We start from the raw sequence: 24,758 nt of genomic DNA, 5'->3' as shown, positions 1-24,758 counted from the left end.
CCTTCTTTTACAAAGAATTTTATAACCACACGACACTCAATTTTATCTATTTCAAGACAACACTTTTGTTTCAGACTGCTGTATAAAATAAACTACTGATAGAATTACTTTCAATTTCACATGGATGCTTATGACAGATGTAGCAACTGAGAAAAAAAAAAATCATTCCGATAGTATTACCATCTATGGTTGAGGCCAAGAACTTTTCAGACCACCATCGTATACCAAAAACCTATCATACCTCTCAAACTCATTCATTGTCAGGGCAATTATAATTAATTCTACCAGTCCATTCCACTCATTTACTGCTGTCCTCTCATTAAACTCATTCACTGTCAGAGCACTCACAACTAATTCTAGCAATGTTTCCCACTCTCCACGCAGAAAAACTAGTTCACACATTCTTACTAACCACGTTTACACAACTTCCACAGATGACTCCTAGTTCTCAATTTGTCACATACTAAAAATTTTTGTTTGCATAAATTTTATAAAACCCCTTTAATATCTTATAAGTTTTTATCCTATCCTCTATTTTCAGCCTATCAACTAAACTTTGTAACCTACATACCTTCAACCTATCCTCATAGGGAGCATTCCACAGACCTATCATCAGCTTGGATACTTATCTCTGAATCCTCTCTACCACGTCGTGATTGCTAAGAAATCCTGGTGAAATCTGTGCATATTAGTAAAGATGTGGCCAAATCACAGCCTTATAAAGATGGATAATAACTTCTCTACCTTTACTCTTTTTAGCATGTTTTTCAACATCCAAGTAATCCTTTAAGCAATTTTACTGATTTTTGCAATATGCCGTAGGAATTTCAACTTTCTATCCACCATTCACAAGTCCTTATCCTCATCAAATTTCTGTAATCCAGTACTATCAATACTATAGACAGTATGCAATTTTTTCAAGTCAAACTTCATAACCTTACATTTTGCAACATTAAATTGACAATCGTTATCCTTAGCCCACAATGCCAATTTATTTAAATAATCATACATTAAACAATCAAACCGTTGCCATCTTCAATTTTGCATCATCAGAAAACAAACTGAATATACCCTCTTAAACCTTTCTCTATATCATTGATATACAAATTAAAGAGTTGTGGCTCAAGTAATGAACCATAATGTGCTGCACTAGTCACCCTCATTCGTCTAGATTCCACTTCACCATATACTACTCCCTGGAATGTTTTCTGTCAGTCTCACTCCTCTATCCTTGCTACTAGCTTCGCATCCATTCCCATTTGCTCCAACTTTTGTAATAGTTTTTCATGTGATATTTTGTCAAATGCCTTTGCAAAGCCGAGTAGTATCATGGTATAGCCATTTTCCTTCTCAAATTCCACTGTCATTTTATTATAAAATATGAATAAATTATTAAGACATGACCTATCCCTTACAAAGTCGTGCTGCCCACTATAGGGTGTCGTATCCCTATTCAACCATTGTTTGATTTTATCTTTAACAAACTTTTCCAATACTTTAACAGCCACTACTGATATATTAATAATCTATACTTCTGTCTTTGAGCCACCTTTATGTAATGGAACTATCTTACCCTATTTCCATTCCCTAGAAACCTTGCTAGAACTGAGACTTAGATTAAAAAACTTCATCAGTGACAATGCCATTTCTCTTGTATATTTGTGTATTATATTTGCTGACATGATATCTAGTCCCACTGTTATCAACACATTGATATTTTTCAATATCCTAAGCACTTCGTGTTCATTTACCTCAATTTTGACATGTCTCTGTCACATCAACACCTGCAAAATATCCCTGGATGATACATCTTTGCAAAATGATCGCTCAGCAACTCCCTTTCGTATCATCAACATCAATTAAAGTCATCCTTCTGTAGTTATTCTTCCTGTTACTTGTTACATAACGAAAAAGCTCTTTTGGATTGACTTTGGCCTACTTGGCCAATTTCTGTCTCATTCTATATTAATTTATTCAAGTGGTACCTCACCAAACCAACTTTGCTTATTCTATTGCATATTTTCATATTTAATTTGCCTTCTTCACTAAACATTGTGTGTAAATAGCTGAATTATTTAGGTTGCATAGGTTCTTCACTGAGAATGCAGTTGAAGTTTTCCATATATATTTTCATAGTTTTGATCTTTTTATTGTTAATTTTCATACCAAATTTGTTATAGTTTAATTCAGATTAGTTAAACAATCCTGGTGACTTTCACTACTGTTTAGAAGTACAACATCATGTGTATAAAGCAAAGAGTTAAGGCTGATAGTTCCAGTTATGTTATCAGTTTTAATGCTACTTCCTTTCATGATGTGATTCATATACATGATGAATAAGAGTGGACATAAAATGTACCCTTGTTACACACCTGATTTTACGTAAAAATGCCTTCCAGTGATTCCATTAATTCTATCTAATGACTTACAGCTTAAATATAGACTATGTATTGCTCTATATAATACGGCAATCCCTCAATTAACGTGTCTAATGCATTCTTTAAAACAGACGCATTAATCGAAAACGCACTAATCAAATATAATAACCTATGGGAAAAAGTACAATTAGTTCCTCAAATTTCTTTTTTGATCCTTAATTTTTTTTTATAAAAGAATTAGGGTATATCTCAGAACCTAGTTAAAGGAAAATGATGAAGCTGAAGGACAATAAAACATATTCAGAATATAAATTTATTATTCTCTTCTTAACAAAGAATTGAGCTAACATAGTTTGGCAGGCATTTCTGTTTCTTTTTTTCATACAACTGACAGTATGGCCTTATTGCTTCTTCTGCAAATTTTACTGCTTCTCTGTCTTCATCAGGGTCAGCGTCTAAGCATTGCTGCTTAAAAACTTCAATTATATGAAAAATATTTTCAAATTGTTTCTGTGAAATCTCTTTGGGCTTGTCAGTGATTAAATTTTCTTCATATTCTTCAGTATCTTCCTGCTGTGCATCTAAATTTAGCAGGTCAGAATCACTCAATTTCTCAGAATGAGATTTAATTAACTCAGATTCCTTTGAAAAGCTTCAAAAATCATTTGCACAATGTGCTTCCAAACGGCTCACATATTGCTAGCAGTAATTTCATTCAACTTTGCAACTTTATAACAGGCTGATATTTTTCTAATTTTGCCAGAAAAGTCTTGGAAGGCATACACCCAAATTTGTTGAGGTTTGGAGAATTTCTCAGGGCTGAGGCTGATTCCATAAAGAGTCTTTCAAATTTGTACAGAAAACCCACCCATACAGGCAGATACATTCACCAACAATCCCACCCCCCCCGCTCACAACAATATGGAGTAGTGAAAACACTATACAACAAGGCTAAACTAATCTGTTCAAACGACTTGGCCCTAAACACTGAACTAAATCACATCCTCAACACTTTCTCAGCCAATGGCTACCCCCCCCAAAAAAATCCAAAAAATATTAGAACCTACAAACCACAGATCCCCCCCTCCCTCCCTCCCCACAACAAGGATTACTCTAAATCCATCACCATTCCCTACATCCGAGGCACCTCAGAAAAGATTACCAAAATCTTAAAAAAAACATGACCTGACCTCCTGTTACAAACCTTACAGAAAATTGGCATCCCTTATCCACTCCACTAAAGACCAACCACTTCCCCTAGACCTACCTGGTGTTTACCAGGTCCCTTGCAGTTGTAAACTGTCTTACTTTGGCCAAACAGGCAGGACAGTGAATATCAGAATTTCGGAACACAAGGACTACATCCGTTTTCACAAATACAGTCATTCTGGACTTGCGGACAATGCTCTGGATACACGCCACAGAATACGGTGGAAGAAAGCTACAGTGATACACCGTAGCAAATACAAATTTGAAAGACTCTTTATGGAATCAGCCTCAGCCCTGAGAAATTCTCCAAACCTCAACAAATTTGGGTGTATGCAACTGCCCCAAATTTGGGAGACCTACATCTGCAGACCTTCAGCCCAACAGCCAAGAACACCTACTTAGCCCGCTAGAGGGCACCATCAGGACTGTTAGGAGAACGATAGCTTCATCTTTTCATTCCCAGTTTTTGTGTTGTAGTGCCTACGTGCACGTAACTTTTTTGTAAGTTCCTTTAGAAAATGGCAATGTGACATTGCCGAAATATCGGAAAATATTTATTAAAGTTTAATTTAATTTATATTCCTAACTACGTTGTTCTATTCCTTCATAATGTGATCCATATAGATAATGTACATCCTTGTCTGACACCAGATTTAACATCAGTTTAACATTTGTTATACTGATGTTAAATACCTGATTTGCCTGAGTATAACATTTTCTATTTACTGCTCAGAAAGATCTCACCAGTTTTGTCTTTTTTGTTTCGGTCACCTCATTATGTCAATCTGGTACTTATCCAATTCCTCAGCTAGCTCCATTTCTTTGCCATTCAGGCTTCTTATGTTGATAGTACCGATCTTTAACTCTGGTGATGTCGAGTTGGGGTGTGCTTTCAGATTTGTTCCAGTAGCTGACTTTTCGCTGTTCACCCTGGTTCCCTGGTGAAAACAACGGGGCCTTGTTTAACCATGCGACACCCCAGCCGGCATGAAATTCTGTCATGTTGTATCATCATTTTGTATTTTGGTTTAAGCCAATAAGAATACAATTTGGTTGGCTAAATCCCAAATTTTCAGCCCATCCTCATTCATTCAGCATCCAGGTAGATACCTAACAGAGTGCACCACGAGATGGTGAGGACTGGACATTAGGTCAGGGCTTCTGGCCTAATTGGACATTCCTTTAAAGGCTATGTCGAGTTCTCCTCTCAGTTATACAGCTTTGACCCTTAAGCATTCCCTGTTACATCGCATTGATGATATTTTTGTTGTTTGGTCAGGAACAACGGATAACTTAATTCAATTTAGGGATTATCTGAACAGCTTGCATCCATACATAAAATTCATTCTTGAACTGGAAGGTCATAAAAAAAAATTTTTAAAAATTACCATAGCTCAGTGGTATAAATGAAGCCCTTTGGTTGGAAAGGCCTGGGTTCAATTCCCATCTATGATGTGAGGAACCTTTATCTGATCCCTTTCAACTAAAGGTGAGTTAGTCAGTGGGATATGGAAGTAGAGGGTTCTTTCATCCAGAAACTTGGGTTTTTCATTCCCAAGAACAGGCAAACCAGTCCCATGTGTGCACATACACAGATTTACAGCCATGAATACTTATGATAATATGTGGAAGAGATAGGGTCCTCATCACATGTCGTTATGCCTGTAATCAACCATGAGTCACATCATGGTAGCCAACCTCCTGGAGAGGATGACACCTGAATGGGGATATCCTTCTTGAAGTAAATGAAAAAGAAAAAAGACTGACCTTTTCGATATACCAAAACCTACTACAACTGGAAGATTTTTGCATGCTGCTTCTGATCTTCACGTATCTGGATTCATGAGGTGGGTGTCTAAAATAATGGGGACACCGACTGGACTTGTTAACAACTACACTGCAGTGATAATGTATTTGGAAGAAATGGGCAATGGAAAAAACTTGTTACAGAAAATAAAAGCATACTCCACTGCAATAAGAATCCATTTTGTCTTAGATTTTTTTAACTTTATTCAAACATGTCACTGATTTTTCAAAAAGAAAATTTGCTGCTTAGTCAAACAAAATACCATGGACAATACACTGAATGCCCTGAAAGAAATGAGAGAAATGCTACATTCGGAGAGGAAATTTTAGGTAGTGTAAAGAGTATAGTATTCAATGTTATCCAGCTAATACATGCAGCGAACTATTTGAATGCTCTAAACAAAAAAGTAATAGACAAAGGAATAACAAATTTGATAAAAAGATATGAATCAAAAATTGGTAAAGCTGTTTCAGTATTTGAGCCTGACCTGAAGATCTCAAAGATTTTAGGAAGGAAGAAATTAAGATTTTCAGTAAATATTTCAGCAGATGTATTTTGATAATAATGAAGAAAGTTTCAATAAATTTTATGGATGAGTGATAAGATTTCAAAGGTTGTGAGGAAGCATTTAACACAATTCTATGGCCAATTTTCTCCTCCTAGAAGCTGAGCTTTCAGGAGGGCAATCATACTTGCCTGTGCCAGAGATCAACTAACTCAAGAATTGGTCAAAGAAAAACTTAGAAAAAGGTTCCTCTAGTAATGATGAGAATTGGATTTAGGATAGGCTTTGTCCAAGTGGCCTAGCACTATGGGTGTGAATGCTATTTCTACAGTGCAACACAGCACCTTATAAAGAAAAGGATATTTATGCAAAATTATGAGTAATTGTGTAAAAATTACATAATGCATTCCTTTTGTTTTGTCATTATAACATTTAGCCTTTTTAAAACATAGAAAGAAGACCAATACTATAGGCAACTAAATTTTTTTCATGGGTAGTATATTTAAGTTATATTTCTGGAATCTAATAGATTAAAATATTTCCTGTTTTTTTTTTTTTTACCTGTTATATAAGAACAAGCTATTAAAAATGTTTTAGTAATATGTATAGCAAACAATTCTCACATCAGCATTAGAGCATTTAGTAAAATTCTATCCAGAAGAGTTAATCGCAAGATAATCGAATGACTTACTCTGTGTCTAACAGTTGCTTTAAAAACAAAACCAAATGCTCCTCTTCCCAGCATTTTCCCTCTGCGAACACCATCTGGAGGTATCAGAAATCTATCTCCCAAATCGATAAATACCTTAAAGAAATAAAGAAACAAAATCATATACACAGAATTCAGTTTGCACTTAACAACTAAACAAATCATGACTGAACAGCTATGATAAATATCATTTTATACAAAATATTATTATTACCATCAGACCTGAATGTGATTCACAAATTAAAAGCTAACTAGAGAATAATGGAAAGAAATATGTTTAGTGTGACACTTAAAGACAGGATATCCTCCCATTTGATAAGACTCAGAACAGGTGTGCAGGATATCATTAGTTACATTATGCATTCAAAAATGGAGATGGGCTGAACACATTAGAAGATATAATGAAAGATAGCCTAAATTATTGACGACAGAATGAAGACCTATGGATGACAGCAAACAATCCAGAAGACCAAGGAAGAGATGGCAAGATGAAATTGTTAGGATTGCTAAAATGCAACAGATGAGAGAAAAGCTGAAAATAGAATGTAATGGAGAAAATTGGGAGAGACCTTCATCCAGCAGTGATCTGATCGAGATTGGAAAAGAAGACATTTACGATTTTCTATACTATTAAAATAATCCACAAGGACTATTTTTAGAATTAAAAGTTCACCAAACTGAAATCTGCATGCCATAAGGTTGAGGGCAAGCAAGTTGTTGCCTGACACAAACAACTTGTGCGAGACATTGCCTGATGTGAAATACTACTAGTATTACAAAGTTAATTTAATCCTGAAATATTTGAGGTAATAACAGCTGATATAAGTATGTGGCTACAGAGACATGAAACTTGTTAACTTCCAAGCAATTTATTCAAACAAGAAACTATATTTTACAAGATTAAACATTAAAATTATTACGACATGCCTTAAAAAGTTTTTGATTTACTCAAACACCATTAGAAGACACTAAATAACCAGAAAATTGTTAGAGGATTTTTTGCACCAGTTACCAATTTACCAGTATTGCAGTCCCTAATTCTACACTGCCAAGAGTATAAAAACCCTATCTACTCATGACTCAGTGACTAATTAATGAAAAGGTGGGATGTGGGGGGGGATGGGAAGCCTAAAAAATGTTTCTCTATTCAATGACTAGAGTCAAACTTATAACAGTCTTTCTTAGAGCCAGAAACACAAGTGCTACAATGAGGCACATCGGGAAATTAAATTCGGGAAAGAGTTTTTTCTTGGTGCTTCTCAATATTAAAAGAAATGCTATAATAATTTGTGAGAAGTGTTTCTATAAACTGGAGTAAGCTTAATAAAAATCAGGAAATATAATACTGTACTGGATACACTATGAAAACCTTGGTAAAGAACAATCCTACCATCCATCAATCTATAGTACTAACCAAACAGGTTAACCAGTCTAACGAAGAAGGATATTATTATTATTCCTCAGATAAGCTCTGCAGAAGCGTTGAGGAAGACAGCAGAAATGCCACACAAACAAACAAGTTTATCAAAAAATAATGTACTCAGTAATTTGTATACAGAATTTTGTAGAAGTAAAATAATAATACAAATTATTATTATTAAAAATATTTGTATTGAAAAAATATTGAAAGAAAAATACAAATGACAAAATGCAGATAAATTATGTATATTTATATAAAATCACTCGATTATTATTATTACTATTGAATTGTGTGCATTACAGCATTGTATAGTAACTACATGCACAATAGTGCCAATCTATGTGTAATATGATGAATAAAAATTTAGTTAGTTTAAAAAAAAGGTATATTTATAAAAAATTAAGTAGTCTGCATTTTGTACTGCACAGAAAATATAATACTATGTCTGATTGTATATATATATATATATATATATATATATATACAATCAGTATATATATATATATATATATATATATATGGAAATTCTACCAGAATTTCCAAAAGCACCTGGAAAGGAAAAAGGATTAACTAAATGCACTGAATGGCGCTGCCCACAATGCAAAATATGGAAAAGTAAATCAATTCCTGACCACACTGTTATTGATATTGATAATTTAGATTCCTTTAAAAACATGCCGAAAGAAATACTGTTAACTTATACTTAACAATACTTAACTCCCACATTGAGCAAATCAACCAAAAATGTAATGATTATGAACACTATTTACAATATAATATGACAGCATTGAAGAAATGCTTGGAACTGTGCACGTTATTAAATTTGATCTGTTAGCAGTCATGAAAGAACAGCAAATTCTTAAGCGTGAAAATGAAGAGATGAAAAAAGAAGTGAAAAACCCTCAAATCGCAGATGAAAAATGTTTTACAGAAAGAATGAAAAAAAGAACTGCAAATAGATGGCATACCCAAAGCAGGATCAGAAGATATGAGCTCTCTAATACAATCAATTGGCACAGCAATCAGTGTACAGATCTCATCCGCTGACATTGCATCTGTAAATTGAGGACCACAACGAAATAAAGAGAGAGAGAGAGAGAGAGAGAGAGAGGGAGGGAGGGAGGGAGGGGGAGATCATCGCCTGTAATAGCATGCATCACCAGTAAAAGCTTGAGAGATCGCATCCTAGCTGCGAGCAAGAAGGTAAAGTCAACAATATCAGTTTTCAATAAGACAACCCTCAACTCCAATCTACATAAAGAACACTGGACAACATATTACAGAAATTTATTGTACTGAGCAAGGAGAACATAAACAAACAAAAAAAAAACTATAAGTTTCTATGGAGTAAGGATTCCCCAGGTCTTTATGCAAAAGGACAATAACACTCACATTCATATTATCTCATTTGACTCCGATCTAACTAGTCTCCCACTGCAGTGCTTAATCCCCCCCCTTCCCCTTTCTATACTATAAAGAACAAATTTTATACTATTTTCTCACACTAATATGGCTACAATAAATCATGCTGAACATGTTCAACAGGAAAATGTTAACTGTGTTGTATTCAAATCTTTAAATAATTGGATAGATAACTTTTGTACAAATTCTGAATCACCATACTACACGCAAACATAAGAAGCATAAAGAAATATTGGCTTACACTATCAACCCAGCTCAACAACTTCCTGACATATATTGATGTTCTAATTTTGACTGAAGTTTCTATGTGATACAGAAGCATCTGCGTATAATATTAACAATTACCAATGCTACACATTATGTAGACCACAAAAAAGAGGAGGTGGCATAATCCTATTGTAAAAGGAAAGCACAGTGTGATTGAAACCATAACCACTTTCAAGCATGCAGAAACATTACACTTTGAAATCACGACTAACTACAACCACAAATACATGATAAACACAATATATAGACCCCCAGATAGAAACCCTCTCATCTTTCTACAAGAATTAGAAACATGGCTAAATGACATCAAGAATTACACAACAGATACTTATCCAAAAAGGTGATATTGATATTAATATTAACTATCAACCACTAACGCATATCTTAACATATTAAGCCAATACAACATAAACCTAACTATAAGCTACCCAACAAGAGAAGAAATTCTAAACAATTCACTAACACAATCATGCATAGACCACATAAACATACAAGCTCCTACCCACACATATATATTATCGGTAATCATCACTAAATTAGTTGACAACTACTTTATCGCAATGTTATTCCACAAGATCACTGTTATATTATCCATATGCTATAAAACCCCACTAGATAAACAGAACAGTACTATCATAGTAAAAAGCACTGCTGATAACCTTATAAAAGACACAAACTGGAATAAGCTACTTACTATAAATGATCCAATAACTTTATATAACAACCTCACATTTCAGTTTATAGATATACAGAAAAGTAACAAAACACTGAAGAAACAAAAGACATACATTAAATAATCCATGGATAAATGAGGACATCTTTAACAGCATTGCAATAAAAGACATCCTATGGAAGAGAGTAAAAAAGAAAGTCACTCAATGACATTCATCTACAAATATTGTACAAAAACACTAGCAACCAACTAACAACTAAAATTAGGAGTGCAAAAAGATACTATTACTTTCAGAAATTCACAGAATACAGTGCCAGTATGAAAGAAACATGGTCTACACTTAATGAACTATTAACCTGCAAAAGGAAAACTCCCTACTAGATTTTATCACCAAAAACTTCAGTAAGGAGAAGAACCAGAAGGAACTCGCAGAATCATTCAACTACACTTTCAATAACAACATTATACAACTCAAAAAAGTTACTTTTCCCATTAGGCCCAACACAAAACTATTAACCCAAATTCAACAGAAAACAATGCACTTTCCTCCTGTATCCAAATTGGAATTGAAAGATGCTGTCTCATAATTAAAGCAAAAAGACGAGTCCAGGAATTGATGTGATCACTCTCACAGACCTCCTAACACATTTTGAACAACTAAATCCTGTCTGAAACTTGTGAACATGATATTGGATACTGGCGCTATTCCCAAACCACTAAAAACCACTATAGTTACACCTGTCTACAAACATGGAAAAAAGAAATTACGTTTACAACTACAGACCAATAGCTAACTTCCCTCTCATCTCTAAACTGCTTGAAAAAGTAATATTAACTACAGCCACAAGACTACAAAAACTACTTACAGAAATATAGCATCATCTCACAAAAGCAGTACGGTTTTCAGAAAATGAAGAGCACAACCATGTTATTAGTGGACATCACAAACGAAATAAATAAAGCCCTTGACAAAAGTAAATTTCCTATCCTCACACTCCTTGATCTTACCAAAGCTTCTGATACACTTGACCACGAAATACTGATATCCAAACTACACTCAATTGGAATACGAGGGACACTGCAAACCTGCTTTTGGAATTATCTCACAGACAGAATGGAAATAAAAAAATATTCTTCTTCTTGTTATTATTATTGTTACAATTGTTTTGTTTTGAGAAAGAAAAAAAAAATACAGAGACTAGAATTGAGAATAACCAGATAGCAAAAATAAAATCATTTAAAAATTATTAAAAAAAAAAAAAAAAAAATATATATATATATATATATATATATACACACACATATATATATACAGGGTGTTCAGGATAAATTTGACATATTTATAATTAATTATATTTTTCCGTAAGTTACATGTATTAACACACACTTCTCTTCATTTAAAAGTTTGGACCCTTCTTCATTCATATACAAGATGTCAGAAAGGATGGATAGCTGGAACCCACCTGAATCATGGAAGAGAATAACTTGTATCATGATGATTCGTGCCCGCCATCAAAATAAGGATATTACGACTGCTGCCCAATGCTCCCTGAATACAGTAAAAACAATCAGGCATGAACTAGAGACTTGCAATGGTGACTACGAGGATGTAGCAAGAAGAAAGATCCCTAGCAGACGATCTGATTGCGTTCGTACAGCAGAATTCCTCGCAAATCTGCAGGAACAGGTGTTGAAGAACCCTGGCATTGGAATTCGGGCTTTGTTCGTGGAGTTGCGAACTGTAGTCAAGCCCTGGATAACAAGGGTAGCCAATGGTAGGCCATATGTATGGCAGCAGGATTCGGCTCCTTGCCACACCTCTGGGAAAAGTCAAAAATGGTTGTCTGAAAATTTCTACGACTTCACCAGTCCAAATGTTTGGCCTCCAAACTCCCCAGACCTTAACCCCATGGATTATTTTGTATGGGGCGCAGTTGAAAAAGACACCAATCGCACTTCCAGTAATACAAAAGCCCAGTTAATGGATAAAATTAAAACAGTTTTTGCGGCCCTTCCCAGGGAGACTGTAGCATCAGCTTGTTTGAGGTTCCGAAGCAGAATTGAAGCTGTGATCGATGCTAATGGTGGTTATTTTGAGTAAATCTTGTTGATAGTATTGTAATTAACTCTGCCTGTAATGTTTTTTTGTCAATTCATTAAATTTAATAGATACAAAGAAGATTTTCTTTTTCCTTACGAAACTGTCAAATTTATCCCGAACACCCTGTATATATATATAATCATTGTCACATCATAACTCCACGACCACACTTAACCTCCAGATACCTTAATTGACATCTATAGAACATCATCCAAGTATCTGAGTCATCATCATCATCAAATTCCTGCCATGTACCCAGAAGGGGGTGTACAGGATATGATAGTACTACATGAAAAAATTATATCATTACTAACTTCCTATCTACAATTTTCCTCCAAATCAGTCTGTTACTTGTCAAGACTCCAACATTATCAGATCTTATATTTCTATCCTCTAAGGCACTTTGTACCGTCTCAATCCACCTATATCTTGGTCTTCCTCTGGGTCGTTTTCCTGCCAACCTGGCAGAGAACATTTGTTTTGCTAATCTTTCCTCGCCCATTCTGTTTAGGTGACCATACCACCTGAGATTAGCTCTGCTAACGCATTCCTGGATGCTGACAATGTCAAGTTCTTTCCTAATATCCTCGTTTTTAATATGATATTGCCATTGATGCCCATCTGTTCATGCCTCTAATATTTCTCAGGACTCTCATATCTGCGGTCTCTAGTCTTTGGTCAAGTGTTTTACTTCTGACCTTGCTCTCAGATCCATAAGTTAAAACTGGTTTGAACACTGTCTTGTATACAGCTAATTTAGTGTTCCGACTAATTTCTCTCTTATTCCATATGAATTTATTCAATTGACTTCCCACCATACCAGCTTTGCTGATTCTGTTGTCTATTTCTATATTTAATTTACCATCTTCAGTAAAAATTGTGCCTAAGTAGCTGAAATGTTTTACTTGTTCCACAGGTTCTCCACTCACAACACAATTGAAAATTTTCAATGATTCTGCCTATTTTCATTGTCTTTGTCTTTTTATTGCTGACCTTCATACCATATCTATTACAACAGCTATTCAATTTAGTCAGAGAATCTTGCAGACTTATAGCGGATTTATTTAGAAGTATAACATCGTCCGCATAAAGCAAAGAGCCGACATTAACATCTCCAATTTTGATATCATGTTTAATACCACTTTCCTTCATAATGTGATCCATATAGATAATGAATAACAGAGGGGATAATGTACATCTTTGTCTCACACCAGATTTAACATTAAACCATCTTCCTGTACTTCCTTCAATTCTAACTGCTGACTTACAACTCAAATAAAGACTAAGTATTGCTTGATATAATGCCCCATTGACACCATCTTGGCACCTTATCATATGCCTTTTCCAAATCGACAAAACTTAAATACAGATCTTTGTTATATTCCCATGCTTTCTTGACTATTTGTCATAAAGTGAAGATCTGATCCTGACAGCCTCTCTTTGGCCTGAATCCAGCTTGTTCTTCACCAAGCTTTTCTTCCACAATTCTTCTCAACCGTTTCTCAAGTATACTTGCATAAATCTTGCCAGGAACACTCAGTAGGGAAATACCTCTGTAATTCTCACATGCAGTTTTATTTCCCTTTTTATATATGGGTACTATCCTTTTTATATATGGGTACTCCAATCATCGGGAATTCGTCCCTCTGTCCAGGCTTTCTGAACTATGCAGTGCAGCCACTGTAAGACTTATACCACCATATTTCAGCATTTCTGGTCGAATATCATCTACTCCAGCTGCCTTTCCACATTTGATGGCTTTGATGGTATTTGACTCTTAGTGATATTATTTACTCTTATGAGAACGAGCCTCATTCCTGGTTATATATACTTCGCTCTCTTTGCATGTATGATAATACAGTTTTTGTCTTAGTCCATAACTATAAGTACTCTTTAGAACTAAACTTATCTTTAATGTTTTATTAATGCCTAATTTTATTATTACATGTTAATTTTGTTAGTAATAATAAATGATTACTTCTACTACTATTGCTGATAGCATGTGAATTTTCTTCTGAAATATATTTTAATGTATATTTGTTCTAAACATAAAATACAATATGTGAATTGTATAAATGTATATAGTCTGTATGAACAGATTATTATTTTTGAGATTATGTATATTCATCTAAAATTATTATTATTGATTTTTAATAACACACACAAAAAAAAAAAATAATGTGAAAAGTGAAACGAATCCATTCAGCATTTCCTACTGCTAACAAAAAAAGAAACTGTGAATGCAACCTGTGAAATAAAATTAACTGTAAATTGAAATAAAAACATAAATTAGAAAATACAGAAAAAAAAAAGTTTATTTATATGAAATTATTTCATAACTGATATGGTTAAAATGAAAAAAGCTCTCTCTTAGCTCATTAAATGAATAATTTAAATATGCATGTGAAAAAAAAAAGTAAAACACATTATTATTTTCAATATTTATGCATATTTATATAACATTATTTACTTACCATTTTGGACTAAATATTTGTAGTGAACAGAAAATGTGATAGGAATACTTCAATTGTATGTCTGTAAATGCTCTGTACATGTGATGAGAATAATTTGACGATGCTTAAATCAAAAATTTTTTAAATTATTATTATTATTACATGGGTGTTTCCATGGAGTCTGAAGCCTGACTGCAGGAAAATTACACTAATGCACAATATTGCATAGCTCTACTAAGTAGCGGTATGATTTAAGTTCATTCACTGTCAGGGCACTCAACTATCTGTGGCAATCTATTTCAGCCATTCACCACTCTTAAAACAAAATCTAGTCTGTACACCCTAACTAACATAGCTTTCAGCAGCGACCACACTTGTTTGCTCTTCCTATTCATTACACACTGAAAAATTTACTTTATATCAATCTTTAGACATCCTGTGTCCACTCTTTATGCACAATATTGCATAGCTCTATTAGGTAGAGGTATGATTTAAGTTCATTCACTGTCAGGGCACTCAACTATCTGTGGCAATCCATTTCAGCCATTCACCACTCTTAAAACAAAATCTAGTCTGTACACCCTAACTAACATAGCTTTCAGCAGCGACCACACTTGTTTGCTCTTCCTATTCATTACACACTGAAAAATTTACTTTATATCAATCTTTAGACATCCTGTGTCCACTCTTTATGCACAATATTGCATAGCTCTATTAGGTAGAGGTATGATTTAAGTTCATTCACTGTCAGGGCACTCAACTATCTGTGGCAATCCATTTCAGCCATTCACCACTCTTAAAACAAAATCTAGTCTGTACACCCTAACTAACATAGCTTTCAGCAGCGACCACACTTGTTTGCTCTTCCTATTCATTACACACTGAAAAATTTACTTTATATCAATCTTTAGACATCCTGTGTCCACTCTTTATGCACAATATTGCATAGCTCTATTAGGTAGAGGTATGATTTAAGTTCATTCACTGTCAGGGCACTCAACTATCTGTGGCAATCCATTTCAGCCATTCACCACTCTTAAAACAAAATCTAGTCTGTATACCCTAACTAACATAGCTTTCAGCAGTGACCACATTTGTTTGCTCTTCCTATTCATTATGCACTGAAAACTTTACTTTGTATCAATCTTTAGAAATCCTGTGTCCACTCTTTATTACCTTTTTACAGAATTGTTGCTGATGCTAACAACAAGTTTTTGGTGTTAGCATCAGCAGAATTGAGGACATGATTAGACAGCATGCTGGCTTTAGTTCTGCCATATTTGATGTCTCTCTTACATTCTTCTGGAAGCAACTCAATGGATTTTTCAGTCTGGACAACATAAGGCATGTTGCAGTTGAACCAAAACTCTACTCAAGCTCCGTCATAAAAGCATATGACAAAGCTTGAGTAGAGGAGTGAAAGAAGTCTGAATTTGACACTTTTTGAGAACTTTACCTACATCCTCAATTCTGCTGAAGCCAACGACAAAAACTCTATCACTCACCCAGTCACATGGAATAAATCGGAAAACATCTTTTGATGCTATGACGACACCTAGAAAGAAAAATTGTGGAATATAAAGAAATTGTCCTCAATCCAGTACATCTCAAAACTAAATTCAATTATAATCTCTCGGATTGTCACTGTGATGCTATCCAACTTTGGCATTCCCAAGATCATGAATGCATGCATGCGCCCAACAATGAAGTGATACACAGAATGCCTTCAAATGTCAATAAGTTGGCATTTTAATATACAGATATTCTCTCACAATGCTTGTTTGACTTTCTCTCATGTAATGCACCCGATGAAGTCTTTTTAAGAAGATGAAACTAGTTGTACAGTTTATTTAAAATAAAAGAGTTTCTATTTTTATCTCTCAGCTTCTAGTCATGTAATATATTTCAAAAATATGTCTCTCAGCTGAGTCAACTAGTTATATCATATATATACGAGGGTGGTGTCAGAAAGGTTCTCGGCCTCGACCACAGATTGCAACACTATTGACAAGATTTTTTATTTTTCTAACTTGGTACATCTGTCATAAGCATCCATGTGAAATTGAAAGTGATTCTATCAGTAATTTATTTTATACAGCAGTCTGAAACAAAAGTTTTGTCTTGAAATAGATAAGTGCATGATAGATAAATGCGAGTTAAAGTGCATGAAATTGCTGAGACTATATGCATTTCAAAAGAATTTTGAAATGCCTATAGTTTGAATGTGTAGGATATATTTTACATGAAGAATTGTAAATGAAAAGGCTTTGAGCAAGATGGCTGCCACGCTTGCTCACAGCAGATCAAAAATGCAGTCGCATGAAAATCTCTGAACAGTGTTTGGAGCATTTTAACAAGAATAAAACTGATTTTGTGCATCGAATTATTTCTATGGATGAGACTTGGATTCACCATTACACACCAGAATCCATCCAGCAGTCAAAACAGTGGACAGAAGCTGGTTGTTCAGCAGCAAAGAAGACAAAGTTGATTCCATCAGCAGGGTCATGGCATCAGTGTTTTGGGATGCAAAAGGTATTTTGTTTATTAATTATCTTGAAAAGGGCAAAAAAATAATGGGGTAATGTTATTGTGATCTTTTAACCAGACTAGACAAAAAAATTTGTGAGAAAAGACCCAGTTTGTAGAAGAAAAAATCATCTTTCATCAGGACAATGCACCTGCCAACAAAGGTGTTTTGGCAATGGAAAAATTAAGGGATCTGCATAATGAATTGTTGGACCATCCACCCTATTCCCCAGATTTGGCTCCCTCTGATTTTTATCTCTTTCCAAAACTAAAACTCTTCCTCATTGGTCAGCGTTTTTCTTCGAATCAAGAGGTGATTGCAGATGTAGAGGGGTATTCTGCAGATCTTACTGAGAACCAATACAGGGATGGGATAATTGTACTGGAGCATTGCTGGAATAAATGTATTAGTCTTAAGGGATATTATGTTGAAAAATAAATTAATTTTGAAATTATAAATTTGTTTTTTCATTGTTAGGCCGAGAACTTTTCAGACCAAATGCGTATATATATATCAATAATTCAATTATATTATACATTAATTTACTAGTTCTTGGTTATTCCTCTTGAATTTCATATTGAAAAGAAGAATATGTAAGAAAATTTTAAAACGAATAAAAGTTGAGCAGCTCTCAGATGTGAATTGTAGACTAAAATATACAAACATTATTCAAGAAAAAATGAAAGAGTTTGAGAACAGGAATCAAATCTTGGAGATTCAGTGGCGAGCTCTGAAGAAAACATTGATTGATTCTGCCAGAGATGCAGGTGAGGTTGTCTGCAAAGATAGTAAAATCAGAACTCCCTGGTAGACACAGGAAGTTAAAGAGACAGTGAAGGAAAAGAAGAAAGCATATCAAAAGTTCCTGGCAAATAAGATAGCTTGTGCTCTTAGAGAATAGAGACAAATGTAAGAAAGCTAAATACCGTAAAACTAGCTAAACAAAAGTCATGGGAAGACTTCAGTAAGAACATAAAAAATAAATATCAAGAAGGTGGCAAGATATTTTGGAGGTTGTTGAAGAAGCTCAGAAATGGAGGAAAGAGTGCTGTAAAAGGAATTAGAGATGATAAAGGTGATATGAAAACTGGAGAAAAAGATAGCCTTGAAGTATGGAGTAATTACTTCGAAAAATTGCTAAATGAAACTAGCAGTGATGATAGCACAGTGATAAAAAAACACTGACCATGCATGCAGTCAGGAATACGTATCTATGCTTGAAGTAGAAAAAGCCATCAAAATTCTGAAATGTGGAAAGGCAGCTGGATTAGATGATATTACTAAATCACTTAAGGAATTGAACAACGTAGATACAAATATAAATTAAAGTTGGAAATATTTATTAAAGTGTAATTTAATTTATATTCGTATCTACGTTGTTCAATTCCTTAAGTGATTTAGTAATGCATAACCAACGTATAAGCCTGTCTACGAGAATCAACATCATCCACATAGATGATATTAGACCAGAAATGCTCAAGTATGGAGGTAAAAAAGTTTTACAGTGCCTACACTGCATAGTTCAGAGGGCCTGGACAGGAGGAATTCCAGATGATTGGAGTAGAGCGCTCATAGTACCCATATATAAAAAGGGAAATAAAACAGACTGTGAGAATTACAGAGGTGCTTCTCTACTGAGTGTTCCTGGTAAGATTTATGCCAGTATACTTGGGAAACGGTTGAGAAGAATTGTGGAAGAGAAGCTTGGTGAAGAACAAGCTGGATTCAGTCCAAATAGAGGCTGTCAGGATCAGATCTTCACTTTAGGACAAATAGTCAAGAAAGCATGGGAATATAACAAAGATCTGTATTTAAGTTTTGTCGATTTGGAAAAGGCATATGAAAAGGTGCCAAGAGAGAAGCTATTCAATACTCTATAGTTATATGGTGTAAATGGGGCATTATATCAAGCAATATTTAGTCTTTATTTGAGTTGTAAGTCAGCAGTTAGAATTGAAGGAAGTACCGGGAGATGGTTTTAATGTTAAATCTGATGTCATACAAGGATGTACATTATCACCTCTGTTATTCATTATCTATATGGATTACATTATGAATTAAAGTGTCATTAAAAACCTGATATCAAAATTGGAGATGTTAATGTCAGCTCCTTGCTTAATGTGGATGATGCTATATCGGGTTGTTGCAAATGAAATGGCCGATTTTAAGGACGATTGAAAAAGAAGAGGATAAAAAGAAGAAGAATACCTGTATAATCAAAGTAATCTCCAACAGCATCAATGCATTGTTGCCAACGTGTGGCAAGGTCATTTATACCACATTTGTAAAAATCAGTGTCTCTGGAAGTGATGAAGTTCTCCACTGCCAGCTAAATTGATGCATAGTTGGCAAAACATTTCTTGGACAAAAAATGGCTCAAGTGCCAGAAAAAAATGGTAATCCATTGGGGAAATATCAGGAGTATTGAAGATGAGGCACAATTTTGCATCCCAAATTGTTGATTTGCTGTATGGTTGACAATGCCATATGTGGTCGGGCGTTATCCTGAAGCAATAAGACTCCATGTCTATTCACAAGTGCTGGTTGTTTAAGGCACAATTTGTCATGCATTTTGTCGCATATCTGTACAATATCGAGCTGCATTTATCGTTTCACCTCGTGGAAGGAATGAGTAGTGAATAACACCAGCAGAAGACCACCATACAGTAAACATCTTCATTGGATGCAGAGGTGCCTTTGAAATCCTTCCTGGAGCATCTTTCACTCCCAACCACTGCGACGAATGTGTACGATTGTTGTAGAATATCCACTTCTCATCCACATTCAAAATTTGTTGCAGGAACCTTTCTTCTTTACTTCTTAAGAGAGAAGAGCACGCTTCCAAATGACGTGCTGTGTTTTCATCAGTGAGTTCATGAGGCACCCACTTGTCGAGCTTCCTTACTTTTCCTATTAATGTAAAGTGGTGTAAAACAGTTGAGAAGTGTTCATTTAGTGTCTGGGCGATCTCTCGTACAGTTTGTCGTGGATCTGATTCGATTAAATCCTTTAATTCATTCGAATCAATGGAGGAAGGACGATGGCCTCGGGGTTCGTTTTGTAGCCTCAAATCTCCTGAGTGAAATTTTGCAAACCAACGGCAAGTGGATCTCTCATTAGTTGTTCCTCCACTGAATGCTTTATTGATGTTTTTTTACTGCAGCCACTGCAGAATTTCCCAATTTGAACTTGTAAAGTTATAGCGACCTTAATTGACTGGGTTCCGTGATTGACTTGATGTCGGTAGTATTCAATGTTTAATGCTCGTTGAATACTGTCACATGACATAAAAAATTTGCATATACCTCAGCACTTGCTTTCTTCACCAACCAGTAGAAACCTGACAGTCATTCAACGGCCATTTCATTTACAACAACCCAATACTTCTAAATAAATCCGCTACAAGTTTGCAAGATTCCCTGACTAAATTGTATAACTTTTCGTACATAGATATGGTATGAAGGTCAGCAATAACAAGACAAAGATAATGAAAATAGGCAGAAGCATTGGAAATATCAGCTGCATTGTGAATAGAGAACCTATAAAACAAGTAAAACATTTCAGCTACTTAGTCACGATTTATTGAAGATGGTAAATTAAATTTGGAAATAGACAACAGAATCAACAAAGCTGGTATGGTAGGAAGTCAATTGAATACATTTATATGGAATAAAAGAGCATTTAGTCAAAACACTACATTAGCTGTATACAAGACAGTGTTCAAACCAATTTTAGCTTATGGATCTGAGAGCTCGGTGAGAAGTAATACACTTGACCAAAGATTAGAGACCACAAATATGATAACCCTGAGAAAGATTAGGAGCATGAACAGATGGCATCAATTTCAATATCATATTAAAAACGAGGATATTAAGAAAGAATTTGAAATTGTCAGTATCCAGGAATGTGTTAGCAGAGCTAATCTCAGGTGGTATGGTTACTTAAACAGAATGGGCAAGGAAAGATTAGCCAAACAAGTGTTCTCTAGCAGGTTGGCAGGAAAGAGACTCAGAGGAGGACCAAGATATAGGTGGATTGATATGGTAAAAAGTGCCTCAGAAGATAGATATATAAATATAAGATCTGACAATGTTGTAGCTTTGACAGATAACAGATTGATTTGCCAGAAAATTGTAGGTAGGAAGTTAGTAATGATGTAAATTTTTCATGTAGTATTATCATATCCTCTACACTGCTTGAGAGTAAATGTCAGGAATTTGATGATGATAATGGTTATTCCTCTGGATCTTTTTCTTGACATCAAACACCTGCTTTGTTAATCTTCCATTCTGTTTAAGTGGAGATTAGCTATGTTCACATACTGCTGAAATGTCAAATGTCTTTGTAATATCTTCATTTTTAATATAATTCTGCTTTCGATGCTATCTTTCCAATTTCCTTAATTTTTCTCAGAATTCCCGTAAATGTGGTTTCCTTCTTTGATTAACAGATGTATTTCTGATGAACTGCCATGTCAGAAAATTAAAATTGGTTTGGACAACAACTGCTTGTATATAGATCATTTAATGTATTAACTAATCTCTCTCTTATTCCACTGAAGTTTATTCAGCTGATTCTAATGATATCAACTTTGCTTATTCCACTATCTATATCCATATTTAATTTCCTATCTTCAAAAAACTATGCCTAAATAGTTGAAATGTTTTTCTTATTCTATAGGTTTTCCCCTTCATAATGTATCAATTTTCACTGCCCCTACCTACTTTCATAGGCTTCTTCTTTTTATTCCTGATTTTCATTCCAAATTTGTTACCACAGTTATTCAATTCAGTTAAGGAATTCTGCAATCTTTTATAGGATTTATTTAGGAGTATAACATCATCTGCATCAAGTAAAAGGCTGTGATTAACATTTCCAATTTCGATATTTGATTCGACACAGGATTTTAAATTTCTAAATGATAATGTTGTCAGTTGAATAAACCTCCCACAATGAGTCTGCCAACTCCATGGAGGGTGTAATAATAATAATAATAATGAGATTCATACAGATGAAATAACAGTAAAATACCATATGTACCCTTGTTTCCCATTTAAATTTTATACCAAATCAACTTCCTGTACTACCTTCAAATTTAACTGCTGACTTACATCTTACTGCTTGATATAAGGTATCATTTATACTAAATAATGGTAGTGTTTTGAAGGTTTTCTCTTGGTACCTTGTCATATGCTTTTTCCAGATCTACAAACCCTAAATACAGATCCTTGTTATATTCTGACAATTTCTCAACTAATTGTTGTAAAGCGGAAATCTGATCTTGACAACCTCTATTTGGCATGAGCCTACCTAATGTTCTGATTCTTGTTGTTTATCTTCATAATTTTCATTGGTCTCTTCTCAAGTATATGCTTGCATAAATCTTAAGTAAAGAAATTCCACTGTAATTCTAACATTCAGTTTTACGTTCTTTTTAAGAGATTGGTACTATGCGACTTCTACACCAATGAACCAGAATATAACCATCTGAATTATGCAGTGCAGCCACTGTAAAACTTTATTTTTTATGAACTCCATATAGGAGAGGTTGCAATTTCTACATAATGGATGTGCCATGTGTATGTGGACAAATGAGATGATCAGAGGAAAGAAAGGAATCTGTTAATGTGCTTTTTTTGAAGAGTTGGAATATGTATGCCTTGGAAAATATGGTACAGGGAAGACCGTTCCAAAGGAAAGAGGTATGTCATGTTAGAAGCTTAATGGAGTGAAACAACACTGAGAAAGGATTAAAATATTATTAATTCTTCCAATATAGAGTCCCAATGGGATGCCCTTTGTGAGCACCGGTTTGGCCTAGGATGCAAACTGGGTTATTGAAGTATTAGTGTTGCCCATATTTTAGGAATTTTTGCACACCACAGCACTTGGCTGCATGAAGGAAGACTTGATTTCGAGTCTAGTCGGCAACTAGAGGAACTTTTTCTAAGCCTTTTTTCGACCGGTTCCCAGACTTAGTCGATCTCTGGCATGGGCAAGTGGATTTTTCGTCCCATAAACTCAAGAAAATCGACCGTAGAATCCACATTATTTCAGACATTAAACACAAGTGTTAGGGACCACAAGATGGAGGCACTCGTTGAGCCATCACTCTTCACTGCATGTCTCTTAATTAGTGATAGCCTTGGGCCAGCTACCTCTGATTGGGTACCAGTGGAGATTGAACTGCCCACTCAGTCTCCAAAAGTTAGATAGGGCTAAAAATGGCCTCGCCTACTCCTTATATATACGGGAATCAAAAGGCGTTAGCTATTTTTTTTTTTTTTTTTAATACAGCAGAACTTAATCATATATACTACACCTTCTTATCTAATGGCTACATTTCTCACAGTATCAAAAAAATAACCAGACCATAGAAGATGCTGAAGCTTGACTCACCTTAGCACTATGAGGGGTTTGTGAAGGATGAAAAGAAATGGAATGCTCTGTCATCAGAAAAGTTATGAATACGACTGGATACTAGTGAGTAAAAAATCACTGATATATAGGAGAAAGAGTGTAAGTGAAAGCAGGGAGCTTTGGTATACTTTGCCATTGATGAAAAAAATCAATGACCCATCTAAGGGGAAGATTGCAATTCAATGACAAAGAGTAGATGGGAGATCATAAGTGGTACCTCGGAAAGAAGGCTGTGATGCTAGACTTGATCAAACACACACCCTGGAAATATCTAGAGTGAGCACATGATATTCTCCAATTTTTCCCATGGCCTATGTCCAAAGGTAGGCAAGGTAATTAGCAAGGAGGTTTGCTGTTGAACAAGAATGGCAGAATCCATATTAGTGATCATTAAGAAACTAATGAGTCTTTTTTTTTTTTTTTTTAGTGAATAAGTTCATTTATTCATGACCTTCTCCATCACTTTTGAGAGTACTGAGGAGAAGACAATAGGACAGTTTAAAAGTCATTGATAGTTTAATGGGTGACTTTTCTCTCTCTTTTTTAGGAACAGGGTCGATAAAAGTTTCCTTTCATGCTATTGGATGTAGGCCAGGTTGAGTAGTACAGTTTATAAAGGGATAGAAGACGGGTGTCAATTTTGGAGCAAAAGTTCTTAGTACGACTGGAGGGATACCATTTGGGACAGAAGCATTATTAAGATTAATGCTATTTAACATTCTCATGTCCACCTGATGGAAGATTACAGGAAGCATACTTAGGGTAGATTTTTTGTGGAATAATAGAAGAGTGCCATGGTCATCTAAACAAGAGTTGGAGGAGAATGCTGATGCCATTGTTCTATCAGATTGAGAGAGAAAAAGA

General features: G+C 34.8%; 1 protein-coding gene across 1 annotated transcript in view; it reads right to left on the bottom strand.

Moving 5' to 3' along the window:
• Positions 1-24,758, bottom strand: part of Lrrk (Leucine-rich repeat kinase) — a 790,764-nt gene that overhangs the window by 204,870 nt on the left and 561,136 nt on the right. The window contains exon 25 of the mRNA XM_090409582.1: positions 6,591-6,704. Coding sequence (XP_090265708.1) covers positions 6,591-6,704 — 114 coding nt within the window. The remainder of the gene's footprint in view (positions 1-6,590; positions 6,705-24,758) is intronic.

The sequence above is a fragment of the Typopeltis vanoorti genome, chromosome 19 (genome assembly GCF_054136105.1).
Source record: "Typopeltis vanoorti isolate ZY-2024b chromosome 19, IOZ_Tvanoo_1.0, whole genome shotgun sequence".
In the NCBI taxonomy this organism is placed as follows: domain Eukaryota; kingdom Metazoa; phylum Arthropoda; class Arachnida; order Uropygi; family Thelyphonidae; genus Typopeltis; species Typopeltis vanoorti.
This window is presented reverse-complemented; position numbering and strand designations above follow the sequence as displayed.